Genomic DNA, 20,345 nt, shown 5'->3' with positions numbered 1-20,345 from the left:
GCTCTGATAATGGACTTGCATCTAGAATATTCCCTGGTAGCTCAGACAGTAAAGTGTCTGCCTACCATGTGGGAGACCCGGGATCGATTCCTGGGTTGGGAAGATCCCCTGGAGAAGGAAATGGCAACCCACTCCAGTATTCATGCCTGGAAAATCCCATGGATGGAGAATTCTGGCAGGCTACAGTCCATGGGGTTGCAAAAAGTCAGACACAACTGAGCGACTTCACTTTCTTACTTTTCTCAAAACTCAATAATAAGAAAATGAACCAAGTAAAAAAAGGGATATAAAAGATTTCAATAGACAATTCAAATAATATAAATGGATGGCAAATAAGCACATTAAAAATGCTTAACATTAGTTACTAGGGAATTACAAATTAAAATAATATGAGATATTATTACACACATTTTAAAACAGCTAAAATTAAAAAGAATGATCATATCAACTGTTGGTATGGATACTGAAGAACTAAAACTCTCATACACTACTGTTGGGAATGTATCAATAAAATGGTACAGGAACTGAAAAACAGCTTGATGGTTTACTTGAAAGTTAAATATATGACACACTCATTCTAACCCTCAATATTTTTATGAAAATGAAAGGCATGAACCCATTTAAACACTTCCACATGGATATTCACTGCAGCTTTGCTGGTAATATCACAAAACTGCCAACAACCCAAATATCCATCAACAGGTAAATGTACAGCAACCTGTCCTATATCCACACAATGGATATTATTCAGTGATGTAAACTAATAAACCACTGACATACTCCAACAACATGGATGAATGTCAAAATAATTATGAGAGAAAGAGACAAAAAGGACTACATACTGTAGGATTTCATTTACAAGCACTTCAAGGAAATTTAAACTAACCTGAAGTGTCAAACAGTAGGTTTTTGGCTGCCAGTGAATGAGGGGCAGGGGATCGTGAATTCATATGTGGAGATACATGATAGGTTGTCTATCCATGTACTTGTTGCTGGACATTTGGGTTCCTGGTATAGATGAACTTATTTGCAAAGCAGAAATAGAGACATAGACATAGAAAACAAACCTATAGAGACCAAGGGGGCAAGGGTCATGGAATCAACTGGGAGACTGAGATTAACATATATACACTACTACGTATTAAACAGATAAATAATGAGAACCTCCTCTTCAAGGGTCACAGCCTTGTCATGGCAAAGGGGCATTAACAACTCAGCGAAGCTATGAGCCATGCCGTGCAGGGCCACCCAAGATAGAGGGACCATAGTGATGAGTTCTGACAAAATGTGGTCCACTGGAGAAGGAAATGGCAACCCTCTCTGTCAGGAAGCATTTAACAGGAGGCTTTCTGTGTGCTGTTTTGGATCTGTCATGAATCCTCTGTTCCTTATTAATTCCTGAATATTCAGGGATTAAGAGGAGAGGCAAGCCTTTCCCGAGACTAAGGAATGCATGCACTTCCTTTGTTAGTATCTCTATACGGTGATAAGTAACTATTTACGACCCTCTTCCTTTTCTTTTTTTCTTTTTTTTTTGTATTTATTTTTTAACAGTGAAAAACAATGCCATTATTCAACACAAAGAATTTGCAGACATTGTCCCATATTCAGGTAACTTCTATCCTCCAGGTGATTTTATTGGCCTCAGGCGTTTTATCCCTCTAGTTAAAAAAGGTGTCCCTAAAGTTAGGCAGTTTCTGCCTCTTCTAAACTCTGTGACCTTGGGAAAATTAATGAATTTCCTTTGTGCCTCAGTTTTCTCATCTATAAAATGGGAGGCATTCAGTTCAGTTCAGTCGCTCAGACCCTCTTCCTTTTAATGAACCATATGGTAAAAGTGATTGTTTACAACTCTCTCTCTTTGATAAAGATTGCCTTAAGTTTTATAAGTCTGGAATTTTGATTTTTATCTTTGCTGAGAATAGCTACCTTGTAAGACAGTATATATACCCACATCATGTTGAATAAAACAGCTTTGCTCCATCAGAGCTTGGGTCCTCATGTCTTTCTTTCCTTCTTTCTCTCTCTCTCTTTCTCTTTCAGGCTAATTCCTTGGAGTGCGGAAGCCCGCTGAGCTCACTTTCTTGCCTGGGCTTCTAAGACCCTCTCGAGAAGGCACACTGTGCCTTCACCCCCTCGAGAGGGCGCCTGGCGCCTATGTGTAGCAGTGCAAGCTCATTGGCTCTCCGTGTAAACCAGGGAACATCAGTCTCTTTCTCTCTCTTTTACTTTCTTATCCTCGACTCCAGACCACCTGGTTCCAGTCCATTAAAGGACCAACACCACTCTAATATTCATGCTTGGAGAACCATATAGACAGTATGAAAAGGCAAAAAGATATGACCATTTATATCTACTACTGTGGGCAAGAATCCCTTAGAAGAAATGGAATAGCCCTCATAGTCAACAAGAGAGTCTTAAACACAGTATACTTGGGTGCAATCTCAAAAAACAACAGAATGATCTTGGTTCATTTCTGATTAAACCATTCAGCATCACAGTAATCCAAGTCTATGCCTCAACCACTGATGTCCAAGAAGCTGAAGTTGACAGTTTCTATGAAGATCTACAACACCTTCTAGAACTAACACCAAAAAATAATGTCCTTTTCATCACAGGAGATTGGAATGTAAAAGTAGGAAGTCAGGAGATAGTCAAGGGCTTCTCTGGTGGCTCAGTGGTAAAGAATTCACCTGTCAGTTCAGGGAACAGGGGTTCTATTCCTGATCAAGGAAGATCTCACATGCCATGGAGCAACTAAACCCATGCATCACAATTACTGAGTTCCTGCTTTAGAGTTGGAGCCGCAACTACTGAAGTCCATGCCCTGGAGCCTGTGCTCTGCAACAAGGGAAGCCACCACAATGAGAAGCCTGAGCATGGCAACTAGAGAGTGGGCCTCACATGCTGCAACTACAGAAAAGCCTGCATAGCAATGAAAACCCAGAACAGTCAATAAAAATAAATTTATATAAAAGAGAGAGATACCCAGAATACGAGGAAAGTTTGGCCATGGAATACAAAATGAAGCAAGGCAAAGGCTAACAGTTTTGTTAAGAGAACACACTGGTTATAGCAAACACCCTTTTCCAACAACAGAAGAGACAACTCTACACATGGACATCACAAAATGGTCAATACCAAAATCAGACTGATTATGTTGTTTGCAGTCAAAGAGAAGCTCTATACAATCACTAAAAATAAAAACTGAAGCTGACTGTGACTCAGATCATGAGCTCCTTATTTCAGAATTCAAGCATAAATTGAAGAAAGTAGGGAAATCCACTAGGCCATTCAGTTATTGTTGTTGTTGTTGTTGTTGAGTCACTCAGTCGGGTCTCTCTTTGCAACCCCATGGACCCCAGGCTTCCCTGTCCTTCACTATCTCCCAGAGTTTGCTCAAACTCATATCCATTGAATGGGTGATGACATGCAACCATCACATCCCTTTGTCGTCCTTCTCCTCCTGCCTTCAATCTTTCCCAGCATCAGGGTTTTTACCCAATGATTCAGTTCTTTGTATCAGGTGGCCAAAGTATTGGAGCTTCAACTTCAGCATTAGTCCTTCCAATGAATATACAGGGTTGATTACCTTTAGGATTGATTCGTTTGATCCCCTAGCTGTCCAAGGGGTTTTCAAAAGTCTTCTCCAGCAACACAATTCAAAAGCATCGATTCTTTGGCACTCAGCCTCCTTTATGGTCCAATTCTCACATTCGTACATGATTACTGGAGAAGCCATAGCTTTGTCTACACACACCTGTGTCAGCAGTGATACCTATGCTTTTTAATATGCTGCCTAGGATTGTCATAGCTTTTCTTCCAAGGAGTAAGCATCTTTTCATTTCAAGGCTACAGTCACTGTCTGCAGTGATTTTGGAGCCCAAGAAAAGAAAGTTTTTTATTTTTAATTATTTATTTTTTTGTTTCCACTGTTTCCATTTTTCCCTCATCTACTAGCCATGAAGTGAGGGGACTGGAGGCCATGATCTTAGTTTTTTGAATATTAAGTTTTAAGCTGGCTTTTTCACTCTCCTCTTTCACCTTCATTAAGAGGCTTTTTAGTTCCTCTTCATTTTCTGCCATTAGGGTGGTGTCATCTGCATATCTGAGGTTATTGATATTTTTCCCAGCAGGTTTGACCTAAATCAAATCCTTTATGATTATACAGTCTAGGTAACAAACACATTCAAGGGATTAGATCTGGTAGAAAGAGTGTCTGAAGAACTATGGATGGAGATTCGTAACACTGTACAGGAGGCAGTGGTCAAAATCATTTCAAAGAAAAAGAAATGCTGGATGGCAAAGTCGTTCTCTGAGGAGGCTTTATAAATAGCTGAGAAAGAAGAAAATTAAAAATAAGGGAGAAAGGGAAAGATATACCCAACTGAATTCAGACTTCAGAGATTAGTAAGGAGAGATAAAAAGGCATTCTTAAATGAACAATGCAAACAAACAGAGGAAAACAATAGAATGGGAAAAACTAGAGATCTCTTCATGAAAATTGAAGATATCATGGGAATATTTAGGCATGATAAAGTATGGGCATGATAAAGGAAAGAAACTGTAAGGACCTAGCCAAAGCAGAAGAGATTAAGAAGAGCTGCCAGGAATACACAGAAGAACTAGACAAAAAAGTCTTAATAACCCAGATAACCATGATGGTGTAGTCATTCACCTAGAGTTGGACATCATGGAGTGCAAAGTCAAGTGGGCCTTAGGAAGCATTACTGTGAACAAAGCTAGTGGAGGAGACAAAATTCCAACTGAGCTATTTAAATCCTAAAAGATGATGTTGTTAAAGTGCTGCACGTGATATATCAGCAAATTTGGAAAACTCAGCAGTGGCCACAGGACTGGAAAAGGTCAGTTTTCATTCCAATCTCAAAGAAGGGCAATGCCAAAGAATGTTCAAACTAATGTACAACTTCGCTCATTTCACATTCTAGCACATTTATGCTCAAAATCTTTCAAGCTAGCTTCAGTAGTATGTGAATTTAGAACTTCGAGATGTTCAAGCTGGATTTAGAAAAGGCAGAGGAACCAGAAATCAAATTGCCAACATTCATTGGATCATGGAGAAAGTAATGGAGTTCCCCCAAATCATCTATTTATGTCTCACTGACTACACTGAAGCCTTTGTGTGGATCACAAAAAACTGCAGAAAATTCTTTAAGAGACGGGATTACCAGGCCACCTTACATGTCTCCTAAGAAACTTATATGCAGATCAAGAAGCAGTAGTTAGAACCGGACATGGAACAATTGACTGGTTCAAAATTGGGAAAAAGTATGACAAGGCTGTACATTGTCACCCTTCTTACTTAATTTATATGCAGAGTACATTGTGTGAAATGGCAGGCTGGATGAATAACAAGCTGGAATTAAGATTGCCAGAAGAAATATCAACAACCTCAGATATGTAGTAATCTACTATCCTAATGGCAGGAAAAGGGACTAAAAAGCCTCTTGATGAGGGTGAAAGAGAAGAGCAAAAGAGCTGGCTTGAAACTCAACATTAAAGAAAAAAAAAACTAAGTTCATGGCATCTGGTCCCATCACCTCATGGCAAAGAGAAGGGAAAAAAGTGGAAGCAGTGACAGATTCTATTTTCTTGGGCTCCCAAATCACCGTGGATGGTGATTGCAGGAATGAAATTAAAGACACTTGCTTCTTCGAAGGAAAACTATCACAAACCTAGACAGAATATTAAAAAGCAGAGCTATCACTTTGCTGACAAAGGTCCACATAGCCAAATCAATGTATGGATGTGAGAGTCGGTCCATAGAGAAGGCTGAATGCTGAAGAATTGAAGCTTTCAAACTGTGTTGGAGAAGGCTCTTGAGAGCCCCTTGGACTGCAACGAGATCAAACCATTCAATCCTAAAGGAAATCAGTCCTGAATATTCATTGGAAGGACTAATGCTGAAGCTGAAGTTCTAATACTCTGGCCACCTGATGTGAAGAGATGACTCACTGGAAAAGACCCTGATGCTGGGAAAGACTGAAGTCAAAAGGAGAAGGAGGCAGCAGAGGATGAGATGGTTAGATAGCATCACCAACTCAATGGACATGAATTTGAGCCAACTCTGAGAGATGTGAAGAACAGGGAAGCCTAGCATGCTGCAGTTCACGGGGTCGCAAAGAGTCAGACATGACTTAGTGACTGAATAACGAAAACAAGAATCACAGGGAACTCTATTCAATACTCTGCGGTGATCTAAATGGTAAAGAGATTTTAAAAAGAGGGAATATATGTATATGCATAGCTGATTCACTTTGTTGTACAGCAGAAAGTAACACAACATTATAAAGCAACTATTCGTGTTGTTCAGCAATGGCAACTATATGCTCCAATAAAAATTTTTTAAAAGGTCATGTATATACATACAATGGAGCACTACCAAAAAAAAAAAAAAGAAAATCAATGCTGTAGCCCAAAAGAATAGGTTCATCTATTCTCATTTATCAAGGTGTGTTTCAACAATAAACTAATTGTACATACTAAAATTTAACAATAAAAAACACTATTTTGATCATCATTAAAGCTGCTGTACTTTCCTGTGGATCCCCAGGGTTTATTGAAAGGTATAGGTAGTGATGGTGAGAGAATGAAAAAGAATTTTAGGATATGGGCCTATGCAAATATTAAAATATATTACTATGGATTTCATTTTACTTATGAACGTTTTCATTGCCAACAAATTATTCAAATATTAATATTTGGTCATCATAGTGCTTAACACATTCTTAATGATATCAGTTCAGTTCAGTTGCTCAGTCATGTCCGACTCTTTGCGACCCCATGAATTGCAGCACGCCAGGCCTCCCTGTCCATCACAAACTCCCAGAGTTTACTCAAACTCATGCCCATTGAGTCGGTGATGCCATCCAGTCATCCTATCCTCTGTCGTCCCCTTCTCCTCCTGCCCCCAATCCCTCCCAGCATCAGGGTCTTTTCCAATGAGTCAACTCTTTCTATGAGGTGGCCAAAGTATTGGAGTTTCAGCTTCAGCATCAGTCCTTCCAATGAATACCCAGGACTGATCTCCTTCAGGATAGACTGGTTGGATCTCCTTGCAGTCCAAGGGACTCTCAAGAGTCTTCTCCAACACCACAGTTCAAAAGCATCAATTTTTCGGTGCCCAGCTTTCTTCACATTCCAACTCTCACATCCATACATGACCACTGGAAAAACAATAGCCTTTACCAGATGGACCTTTGTTGGCAAAGTAATGTCTCTGCTTTTTAATATGCTATCTAGGTTGGTCATAACTTTCCTTCCAAGGAGTAAGCGTCTTTTAATTTCATGGCTGCAGTCACCATCTGCAGTCATTTTGGAGCCCCCAAAAATAAAGTCTGACACTGTTTCCACTGTCTCCCCATCTATTTCCCATGAGGTGATGGGACCAGATGCCACGGTCTTAGTTTTCTGAATGTTGAGCTTTAAGCCAACTTTTTCACTCTCCTCTTTCACTTTCATCAAGAGCTTTTTTAGTTCCTCTTCACTTTCTGCCATAAGGGTGGTGTCATCTGAATATCTGAGGTTATTGATATTTCTCCTGGCAATCTTGATTCCAGCTTGTGCTTCTTCCAGTCCAGCATTTCTCATGATGTACTCTGCATAGAAGTTAAATAAGCAGGGTGACAATATACAGCCTTGACATACTCCTTTTCCTATTTGGAACCAGTCTGTTGGTCCATGTCCAGTTCTAACTGTTGCTTCCTGACCTGCATACAGATTTCTCAAGAGGCAGATCAGGTGGTCTGGTATTCCCTTGTCTTGAAGAATTTTCCACAGTTTATTGTGATCCACACAGTCAAAGGCTTTGGCATAGTCAATAAAGCAGAAAGAGATGTTTTCCTGGAACTCTCTTGCTTTTTCGATGATCCAGCGGATGTTGACAATTTGATCTCTGGTTCCTCTGCCTTTTCTAAAACCAGCTTGAATATCTGGAAGTTCTCTGTTCATGTATTGCTGAAGACTAGCTTGGAGAATTTTGAGCATTACCTTACTAGCGTGTGAGATGAGTGCAATTGTACAGTAGTTTGAGCATTCTTTGGGATTGCCTTTCTTAGGGATTGGAATGAAAACTGATATCAGGTAACACTAATTGAACACTTATTAAGACTATATGCCACACATATCAACCTGGTAAATTTTCATAAACCCTGAGGTAGACACTATTACTCTCATTACTTTACAGATATGGGAACTGAGACAGAGAGAAGTTAACTAAGTACCATTCTCAAGGTCACATAGCTAGTAGTATGTAACACATAACCAGTAAGGATATGCATCCAGTCAGCCAGAGTCTGGCTCATAAGTACTAAAGTAACCTACTTCTCAATCTCCCCTATTAAACTCAATACTGTATTGATGTCTGAACTTTACATGATTAATAGCTATTTTTTTAAAGTAATAACTATCATGTATGCACAATAAGGGCTAAATGTTCATAGAACTAAGTAAGTACTCATGGAAGATATCAAAATCCCTCAGGAAAAAAATCATTTTTTTCATAACAAATTCTAACTATTTATTATATATTCACTGAAAAAATTTAACTGAAATCAAAGACAGTTAAAGTGGATGGTCATATAATTTGTTATCCAGAAGAGTAAAGTTGAGAGCCAAATGCACAAACCAGGAGTGTTCTAAGCAAACTGTGATGTATGGTGAATCTTGTTAAAACAAAAAGGGTATAATTACTTCTGGAGTAACATTCAGCTAAGTTATATAAAACTGAGATTATAAACTCATATTTGGAGACAAGGACTGATTTCCAAAAGAGAGGTGAATTCATTCACCTTAACTGAAAATGCAGTAAATATGGTCATGCCCTAAATCCTTATAAAACATTATAATTATTCTTCCTTGGAAAGACAAAGAGAATGTTGATGAATTTATGATATCAAATGGCTTCACAGTATAAGTATCAACATTTTGCTACTGTCTTTTAAAGAACCTGAAGTAGCTTTAATAAGTCTATCCTATTAAATCTACTCATTTAATCTATCTCATTTCTTATTTCTTTATAACCTCTTTCTTTGACAGAATAACAAGAAAATGGATGACAAATGAAATAACAAAATTGTCATTGTCTTAAGTAATATTCACTGAATTTTCTTGACAGCTTAGAGGAAAATGAACTCACCCACAGTTCACAAAAATCTGTCACTTCCACATGGATAATTTTCCACGTTTTTCAAAGTAAATATAGTAGTACTGCTGGCCAGTTAAAAAAAAGATATTGAGCTATGACAAGAATGATCACTTAAATATAATCACCTGGGTATTTAGTTGGATAATCCTATTGGAAGAAAGCTATTATTAATTAAAATAATTAACTAAATCTAACCTAGGTTTAAAGATTTCTTATTTTTTATACTTATTTTAAGTAAAAGTCAGTTAAACTCCAAATTCTTTGAACAAACACTAATACAGGAGAATAGCAATTTTCCTATTCTTCTCACAGTACTTAGGTGGAAAATTCACTGAAGTTTGGAAACTACTGATTAGTAATTAATCATTTCTCTTTCAATTTTAATCATGTGACTGAGATAAACCATTATTTTCATTGCAGTTATTACTAATTATACTGCAAACATTTCACTTTGGTTAAATGTATTACAATTCATTCTTTCTCAGTATAAAAGACTGAGTTTCATACATAAGTCTCACTTTTTGCCTTGATTACAGGTAACAACAAGTAATTATCCTTCACAATAAATCTAAAAATATAATTCTAATTACTGAATTTGCTAGGGCACCTCCCTAGGTTTGTTTAGACATGGTAGTCTTTTGTATAATTTGGCATGAGGTGTTTGAAAGCTGTAGTGCTAGAAGTCCTAGAAGGACTTCAATATAGTGTTTTGTTGTTTTTACTGGAGTATAGTTGATTGAAAATGTTGTGTTAGTTTCATGTGTACAGCAAAGTGATTCATTTACACATATACATATATCCACCCTTTTTTTTTTTTAAGATTCCTTTACTATATAGGAGATTAGAGAGTATTGAGTAGAGTTCCCTGTGCTATATGGCAGGCTCTTATTAGTTATCTATTTTATATATAGTAATGTATATATGTCAACTCCAATCTCCCAGTTTACCCCTCCCCTCCTTATCCTCTGGTAACTGTAAGTTCATTTTCTAAATCTGTGACTCTATTTCTGTTTTGCAAATAAATTCATTGGTGCTCCTTTTTAAAGATTCCACATTGAAGCAATATCATATGATGTTTGTCTTTCTCGGTCTGACTTCGCTCAGTATGACAATTTCTAGGTATATCCATGTTGCTGCAAATGGAACCATTTTGTTATTTTTTATGGCTGAGCAATATTCCATTGTATATATGTACCATAGCTTCTTTATCAATTCCTTTGTTGATGGACATTTAGGTTGCTTCCATGTCCTACCTATTATAAATAGTGCTGCAATGAACCCTGGGGTGCATCTATTCTTTCAAGTTACAGTTTTCTCTAGGTATATGCCCTGGAGTGGGATTGCTGGGTGATATAGTAGTCCCATTGTTAGTTTTTAAATGAACCTCCATACTGTTCTCTATGCTGGCTGTAGTAATTTACATTCCCACCAACACAGTAAGAGGATTCCCTTTTCTCCACACCCTCTCCAGTACTATTGCTTGAAGATTTTTTGATGATGGTCATTCTGACTGGTGTGAGGTGATACTTCATTAGAGTTTTGATTTGCATTTCTCTAATAATTAGTGATGTTGAGCATCTTTCCATGTGCTTTTTGATCATCTGTATGTCTTCTTCAGAGAAATGTCTACTTATTGACTTATCTTTCACCCATTTTTTGGTTTTCTTTTAATATTGATTGGTTTATTTTTTGATGTTTAGCTGCATGAGCTGTTTGTATATTTTGGAGATGAATCCCTTATCAGTTGCTTTGTTTGCAAACAATTTCTCCCCTTCTGAGGGTGTTTTTTTTTTGTTTGTTTGTTTGTTTTGCTTATAGTTTCCTTTGCTGTGTAAAAGCCTTTAAGTTTAATTAGATCCAATTTATTTATTTATATTACCCCAGGAGGTGGATCAAAAAAAGATTTTGTTGGAATTTATGCCAAAGAGTGTTCTGCCTAGGTTTTCCTCTAGGAGTTTTATAGTGTCTGGTCTTATATTTCAATATAGTGTTTTAACAGAAAGCTGCTATGCAATATAGATTAAGTAATAAATAATAAGTTTAGGCATACTTAATTTCTAATATTTTTTTTTTCATTTAATTTTATTAGTTGGAGGCTAATTATTTTACAATATTGCAGTGGTTTTTGCCATACATTGACATGAATCAGCCATGGATTTACATGTATTTCTAAGAACAGAAGAGCGTGAACAATAACACCTCTCTTCTGAGCCTTCTATTATTAAAGGGTTATAAACCTCTTTTTTCTCCATTCCATCCACAGAAGCTAAGCCATTTAAGTCTTTCTTCCTCCAGGAAATCTTCCCTAGTATGTGGTAGACTGAAAGGAGTATTGGACTGAAAATCAATACCAGCTATGCACTCAGTGTATGAATATGGAAAAGATAAATTCTGCACATATTTGTTTATCAATATGCAAAATGATCCCATCTAGCTCTAGAAATCTATGGCTTATCAACACATGAACAAAACACTTCACTTAAAAGCAACTTCAAACCAAAATAGAAAAGAAATATTTACAAAAAACCAGACTACTTATTTCAAATTTACAGCCATTCACAATAATAATTCATATTTATATATTAGACAAAAGAATCTTACAGTGTAAATTAACAATGGAAGGTATATCTGAAGAAATATTAAACAGCTTGTGAAAACAGTATTCAATTAAGTATTTACTATGCTAGGCAATGCAAAAAATAACATGATATTTAAAGATCCCTGAGTGGGAAAAATAGGGATGCTCAACATCACTCATTATCAGAGAAATGCAAATCAAAACCACAATGAGGTACCATTACACACCAGTCAGGATGGCTGCTATCCAAAAGTCTACAAGCAATAAATGCTGGAGAGGGTGTGGAGAAAAGGGAACCCTATTACACTGCTGGTGGGAATGCAAACTAGTACAGCCGCTATGGAGAACAGTGTGGAGATTCCTTAAAAGACTGGAAATAGAACTGCCATATGACCCAGCAATCCCACTTCTGGGCATACACACCGAGGAAACCAGATCTGAATGAGACACATGCACCCCAGTGTTCATCACAGCACTGTTTATAATAGCCAGGACATGGAAGCAACCTAGATGCCCATCAGCAGACGAATGGATAAGGAAGCTGTGGTACATATACACCATGGAATATTACTAAGCCATTAAAAAGAATTCATTTGAATCAGTCCTAATGAGATGGATGAAACTGGAGCCCATTATACAGAGTGAAGTAAGCCAGAAAGATAAAGACCAATACAATATACTAACACATATATATGGAATTTAGAAAGACGGTAACAATAACCCTATATGCAAAACAGAAAGAGAGACACAGATGTACAGAACAGACTTTTGGACTCTGTGGGAGAAGGCGAGGGTGGGATGTTTTGAGAGAACAGCATCGAAACATGTATATTATCAAGGGTGAAACAGATCACCAGCCCAGGTTGGATGCATGAGACAAGTGCTCGGGGCTGGTGCACTGGGAAGACCCAGAGGGATGGGGTGGGGAGGGAGGTGGGAGGGGAGATAGGGATGGGGAATACATGTAAATCCATGGCTGATTCATGTCAATGTATGGCAAAATCCACTACAATATTGTAGAGTAATTAGCCTCCAACTTATAAAAATAAATGGGAAAAAATAAATACAAATTTCAATCACATTTGAAAAAAAAAAAAAGAAATGTATGCTCTAATCTCAATCCAACCAAAAAAGAAAGCAAAGACCCACGGAAAAACATGATGTCCAATGCTAGCATAGGCTGAAATGTAAGAAATTAGTATTTGCCATATTCAAAATACTGAGCAAGAAAACTCAGGGACTTGCATGGAATATACCCAATAAAAAAAAACAAACCCAAAACTAATAAAAAATAAATAAATAAAGCTCCCTGAGTGGGAAAAATAAAAATATTCAAATGAATTTATAGCCAGGGAGAATGTGATTAATACTAATACTCCAATAAAGTACACAAAATACAATAATAGGAACACAGTTAAGAAAAAATGGAAGCTGCTCTTTTTAAGGAGGCAAGGGAGGAAGCCATAAATTAACCTACAAGAACTTCTACTGAGAAATTCTTTTTTAGTCAAGGGTATATGCACTTGAAATAAGTAACATTTTATCTATTTCAAGTATTATAAAATATAGATAGAAATTCCTTATAATTAATCAGGTATTATTATGTTTATTTTTAATATATAGTGACACCATGAAAATTTTATTACTCTCTTGCCTCTTCTACTTTTTTGTTTATACGATTCTTCTTTGTCCCCACTGTTTAAAAAAAGGGAAGCAGCTATATCAATGTTCTCAAAGCTTAAACTATTGTAGCAGTAAGACATATAAAGCTAACATGACTTCCACCCCACTTCTACTTTCCTTTAACTCAATGAACAAAGTCTAGGAACTATGCATGGACAGGAGGCAAACAGAATCATCTTTTATATGCTTCTGGTAGTGGTACTCACCAACGTCAATAAAAGCATTGGAAAGGGAAAAATAACTTGCAAGGAACTATAATTAAGTAAAATAATTGTCATGAGGTAACAGTAAATGTTATAATTTTCCCACCTTAAGGGTAGTAGTGTAAGGCATGATGGGTAACTGAACAATAGCTTAACTTCATCACTAATTTAAAACAGAAAAAAATGTATTAGGTAAAGTATATTTAAAATGGATAACCATAAAGGTCCTACTATATAGCACATGGAACTCTGATCAATGTTATATGGCATCCTGGATGGGAGGAGAGTTTGCAAGAGAATGGACACATGTATATGTATGACTGAATCCTTCACTGTTCACCTGAAACTATTATAACATTGCTAATTGGCTATACTTCAATACAAAATAATAAGTTAAAAAAAAAGAAAATTAATGAATTGTTAAAATGTACAGATTCTTTAAAGTTCATACAGCTCATTTGCTGAGTAATATGCTACCATTTTCAGAAAAATTTCAAAGACAGAACTAAAGCAATTTAATCCATAAAATGGAATACATGAAAGACCTTGTGAAATATTTTGTCAATATCCCCCAACGTTTTTTTCTATGTTAATTTCTCCAGAATATCTGACTAAAAGTGGTGAGAATGAAATTGAATTTTAATATGTATTATTCCTTAGGCACTAGACAGATGAAAACATAAAGCACACAAAACATAGAAAAGCCAAAATCTAAGTACAACATTAGCATTACTGTTTTTAGTTTTTTTTGTTTTTCATTTTTGGCCATACTGTATGGCATGTGGGATTTGTTTCCCAATTAGGGATGGAACCTACTCCCCCTGCAGTGAAAGTGCAGTCTTAACCACTGGACACCAGGGAAGTTCCAACCTGGGTTTTTTATTTGTTTGTTTGTTTGTTTTTTAAAGAGCACAAGAGGTTCATGTGTATAGCTTTAAACATTCGAATTGTTTCTTGGGAAAATGTACTTTCTGACGCACAAACTGGCTGACTAGAAAATACATGTATTTAATGAATAGTTAGTAGATTCAATCACTTTATAAACGAAAACCTGACAAATGAAATTTTGGAGTTGAAAGGAACCAAAGGGAGAATTTAATTCCCAAATTTTGCAGATGACAAAAATGAGGAAGCTAGTTAGTAGATCAAAACTAGCGTTCAGCTTTCTTGGCTTCCAATCAGGTGTTCCTTTTACTATAGCACATGGTACACTTATGTTATGGCTAAGATTTGAATGCAATCCCATTTCTGTTTTTCTACTGTTTAAAAGGTAATGATAACCAAATCCCTGATTTACTTATTCTACAATAATCAGGATACAAGATTTAATCCATAATATATTCTACAGATTAACTAATGTCCTTAGATAATTAGGTTTTATTATTAGCAGATAATAAATACAAGCAAATCCTTCTGTCTTAAAATGTTTTCTAATTCAAAATGCAGCTTAAAAGCGTCAGGGCCCAATAAAACACATCCTGATAACTTTGGGGTTTTGCTTTAAAACTTAAAATTTTTAGATATAAATGTAAGAATTAGTAATCAAGCCATGATCTATTATTTTTTCCCTAAATTATAAGGCCAGTTACTCTGAAACTTTACTAATAACAGTAGCCACTAGCTACATATGGCTATTAAGCACTTTTAAAATGTAGGTAAGTCCAAATTCAGATGGGCTATAAGTATAAAATACACACCAGAATTTAAAAACGAAGTACAAAAATAGAATTCAAAATCTCACTAATTTTTAAAATTTGGAAATGAAATATTTTGGATATATCACATTAGATAAAATATATTATTAACATTAATTTCATCTGCTTCTTTTTGCTTTTTAACATGACTACTAGAAATTTTTAAATTACATATGTGGCTTGCACTACATTTCTACTGAACAGTTCTTAGCCATCAATTGCAAATATCTAGGTGCAACTGATAAAAAGTTTGTATATGTTCTAAGAATAAGTTAACATTATAAAAATCGCCTATATAATGAGTAGTCAATGTCTGTGCTAAAGAAGATATGATGTGTAAAAACACACTAAATGCAGAAATCAAATTTAGTTGGCTTTATGTATTTTTCCTCAGTAGATTTACATTTTTGCTTTTGGTTAACACTGAAACTGGTTTATATTTCCTGATCACATATGAATTGATAAGAGAGAAATGTATCCCAGAAGCATGGCAAAAAAGTCAGCCTTTATTGTCTTCTTCAATTCACACATATATGTGAGTTGACTTAAAAATAAATATCATGATTTAAAAACAAATACTGACATTAAACACCATCTGATACTCTGCAAATGCAGATTAGGCTATAAACTTAAAAGATTTTGGCAATTAACAGTTCAACAAAACAAAGCATATTTATAATTTATACCTTTGCTCCATCTGAAATACTGTCCCAGTTTCCACCACTCAAAGAGAACTTTCCATTACCTATACGCAGCAATATCTCTTCAGGAGTATCATTGGGCCCATTAGCAAAGGGAGTGTAGCTATTAATAAAAAAGATTTAAATACACATGAGGGCCTAACATACATATTAAATCTAATTGAAAGTGATGAGTGTAGAACTACAAGCATATATTTACTATAGCAAATTAAGAATATCACCTAAAATTTCCCTTTACTGTTCATATAAAATTTTACATTTCAAACAATGAACTTAATGAATTATATAATGAAATGAAGAGTTTTGCCTACATCAATCTATTTTTTTACCTTTGATCTGTGAATCAATGTAAAATAAAATAAAGGTAGTTATATGTAAATACATTCTGAAAATCAACACAAATTTTGTATTCACAGGCATAAGTTAGGAAACCAAATATACTTACTATGAAGAAAATAATTTTATATATTTATTGAATTGGCTCAAATTTATCATTATCAGTGAAAACAAAGTAACAGTATTTTTAATTAATATCTATGAAAAATTGGTTAAATATATCAATATAACAAAAATCCTTTATAGCCATTAAAATTATTACATGGATCAACAGTCATAGATAGGAAAACAAATACACTGTATGAAGTTAAAGTGGTTTAGAAAATTATTATAGAATGACAAAAAGTGGTCACTTTTGTATCATTTTAACAAATGGTACCATTTTAAAAATGGTATTCAGAGTTGGGAATAGAAAGATTTATGGCTAAAAAATATGAGAAAGATGCCTTAATATGTTAATTCCCTCATAGTTGAGATAACACTAAACACACATACCTATGCACACACACACAAAATGCTTTGTTTAGTCATAAAGTAAATATTTGAAAGTAGCTATCTGGAAATGGTATCCAATGGTTTGAAACCAATACTGCTGACTGCTGTTCACATGCAAACATTAGCTACTCTTAACTTTAGCACTTGCTGTGGTCTGTAACTAAATATTTTGCACATATTTAAAAGTACATGGAATATACTGACATATGTGATTATGATCAAGCCAATGAAAAACTTGGAGTCACTATTTTCATAACTTATCTTTATAAATCTCCTGCTATAGCAAGCATATTTAATCATCAGTTCAGTTCAGTTCAGTCGCCCAGTCGTGTCCGACTCTTTGCAACCCCATGGACCGCAGCATGCCAGGCCTCCCTGGCCATCACCAACTCCTGGAGTTTACCCAAATTCATGTCCATCGAGTTGGTGATGCCATCAAACCATCACATTCTTTGTCATCCTCTTCTCCTCCTGCCCTCAATCTTTATATTTAATTATGCTAAATGCCTTTTTAAAAGCTGGAGAAGGAAATGGCAACCCACTCCAGCATTCTTGCCTGCAAAACTCCATGGACCAAGGAACCTGGTGGGCTAAAGTCCAAGGGGTCGCAAAGAGTCAGCCACAACTGAGCACATCAGCACAGCCTTTTTAAAAAAGTCATACCTAAGGACATTATGATTACATTAAATTCTTCAAATTCTATTTTATGCATTAGACTTTGCTAAACCTAGCCTTTATCTACAGTTGTAAATTTTTACTTCTAAATAAAAGTGCTACTTATTATTAAGAGTAAAATAGCACTTGTATTCTTTATAAACTAACAGTCTTCAACATAATCCAACGGCTACATTTTTAACTATTTCTTTATTCTTTTAACACATCTGCATGTGTTTCTGTATTTTAATATTGCTACTATTTTTTGCAGGTTTGTTATAAAGCTCAATCACACTGAATCTCTGCTGCCAAGAGAACCAAAATTCAAGTACTTAAAAAAATAACATCAGCAAGTTCAGTGGGTAAGCACCTCTTGAATTGGGAAATGATTTTATGCTAAGGTAAACATTTTGAAAATGTAAAACACTTAAACATAAAATATCAAAATAAGAATATGCTTTATTTTTAGAAGTTTTAGTCCCAGTTGAACAATCTTTTAACTATGTGCCAAAATAATGCCTCATTAAACACCGCATGTTTTTTTAAATTTTATAAGTATTCAATATATAATATTTTAGAATATTGATAGCATTTTCCTTAAGGTAATTTTCGTCTGTCCTCTTTCTAGATGAAAATATACAAGTGAAATTCAAATAATAATGTGAATTAATTTGAATATATAAATTCCTTACCCAGCCAACATTGTATAAAAAAGGACTCCCAGACTCCAAATATCACAAGCAGCATCATAGCCTTGTTGCATGAGAACCTGAGAAAGGAAATACTCATTATCTGGTACTACTCAGTATAATTCAGTTTTGTCATCTAAAAAAAAGCTGTGTTTCTAATAATCTCACAAATGCTCACAATTTAATAACTTAGCTCATTTTATTTATTTTTTTAACTTAGCTCATTTTTATCTTTTCAAAATTAACTTAAAGGCAAAGTTTTCTGCAATTAACAAACATTCAATAAGTGACTATTAATAAGGTGATTAAGCAATATGAATGATACAAAAAAAATCCTTTTTTATGATATGATCCCTGACCTCAATGAACCTTCACTCCATCTCTTAGGAAAATCAGACACATCGAAATTTAAAATAACATGTACAGAGAGCTTCATATACTCTACACAGAATTCTGAATTTTAACCCTGACACTGACTCTATGAGATAGATATTACTTCCATTTTGAAGATGAGAAAACTGGGGAAAATGTTAAGTAATTTGCCCGATATCACAAACCTAATGAGTGGTAGAGTGCTTACTCTAGAGCCTGTGTGTGCCTTTAACATCTATGATAATTGCTTCTCTACTGCACAGGAGATGGTAAGATCATATATAATCTTATGAAAGCAAGACGAATTTATATTTTACAAAAAAGACTCATGTCTTTAAAAATGAGTATTTTCTGGATCAGAAACACACATTTGATAAATTCTGAATGGTTTCATTAATTTTTGATATAATAATTTAGGTAGCTCTTTCTTCTCTTGAGGCTAGCATTAAATAAATATGTTAAATAAATAACATATTTATTACATATTCATGTGAATTTTCCCTGTGAATTTAATAGCTATTCTGAGGTGAAATGAGCCCTTTTTATTAAATTTAGAAAAATAAATCCACTGATAAAGCCTTTGTACATAGAAACAAAACAGAAACATTATTAATGCATTAATACTGGGGACTGCATAATCACCAGAATGGACATTTCATTTATAAAAGTCTAAACATATTAATACTTGGCTATGACAATGGCCAAACATGAATAATAAATATCTACCTTAAATTCAAGGTATAATGGTTTTTTCCATAGTCAAAGTATATAAGAACACACATATGTGCAAACTTGAGAAGCTGAAGTTTATCAAAATACCTATATAACTGGCTAATATAAATAACACAAGTGAAGACTACAAAGGCCCTAATAAATAATAAGGTAGAGCTAAAACAATTCACATCATGATAAGCCTAACCTGGCATCCTCTAGTGAAACATAAACCTCTCTTGCTTTATTCCCCTTCTATCCTCTTCTCATGACTTCTCGCAGTTCTGGACATCACCATGTTTTCTCCGGTTCCCTTAGGACAGTATTTTTAAAGGTTCCCAGATGATCCAGTGCACAACCAAGGTTGAGGGACTGCTTAGGAACTTGTTGTACAGGCAAAGTTTAAACAGTGAGTCAGCAATAGATACTGCAGACTCCCATAACCTTCCAAGTTAATAAGAAGAAAGGCACTGGAGGTGTCATGTTGCTTAATGTAATTAGGGCCAACCATGAAAAACCTGTTTCAGCTTTACCACACACAAACCCAGTTTGTCTGAGTAAAGAAGAGGTCTACTTTTGTTCTAGAGCAGGTCTCGAAGTCCTATAATAATAATATACAGCCATAAAAGAAACAAGACATTGTGGCAAGATGAATGAAAGTGCTAAGTCGCTTCAGTTCTGTCTGACTCTGTGCAGTCCTATGGATCATAGTCCACCAGGCTCCCCTGTCCACTAGATTCTCCAGGCAAGAATCCTAGAGTGGGTTGCCATGCCCTTCTCCAGGGGACTTTCCCAACCCAGGGACCGAACCCAGATCTCTTATGTCTCCAGCATCGGCAGGCGGGTTCTTTACCACTAGAGCCACCTGGGAAGCCCATGAATGAGAGTATCGGTAAAAAGTAACGTGTTTCACACCTTATTTGCATAAAGTTAACTACAAAGAAGATGGAAGTCAGAATTAAAGTAGTTAATGACGTTACCTTCTCTCTCATTTGGCTTCCCAAATCAGTAAAATGTAACAGAGATTCTCATTCCCTTTGCTCTGAAGTTCAAATTAATTCAT

The 20,345-nt window shown here is 35.5% G+C and overlaps 1 protein-coding gene across 9 annotated transcripts in view; it reads right to left on the bottom strand.

Moving 5' to 3' along the window:
• The window catches only part of RPS6KA6 (ribosomal protein S6 kinase A6), a 241,360-nt gene that overhangs the window by 32,350 nt on the left and 188,665 nt on the right, over nucleotides 1-20,345 (bottom strand). For all 9 annotated transcript variants that reach the window (XM_043897083.1, XM_043897076.1, XM_043897075.1 and 6 more), the window contains 2 exons: nucleotides 18,203-18,279; nucleotides 16,011-16,128 (listed from right to left, as the gene is read on the bottom strand). In XM_043897083.1, coding sequence (XP_043753018.1) covers nucleotides 16,011-16,128; nucleotides 18,203-18,279 — 195 coding nt within the window. The remainder of the gene's footprint in view (nucleotides 1-16,010; nucleotides 16,129-18,202; nucleotides 18,280-20,345) is intronic.

The sequence above is a fragment of the Cervus elaphus genome, chromosome X, assembly GCF_910594005.1.
Source record: "Cervus elaphus chromosome X, mCerEla1.1, whole genome shotgun sequence".
Classification (NCBI taxonomy): Eukaryota; Metazoa; Chordata; class Mammalia; order Artiodactyla; family Cervidae; genus Cervus; species Cervus elaphus.
This window is presented reverse-complemented; position numbering and strand designations above follow the sequence as displayed.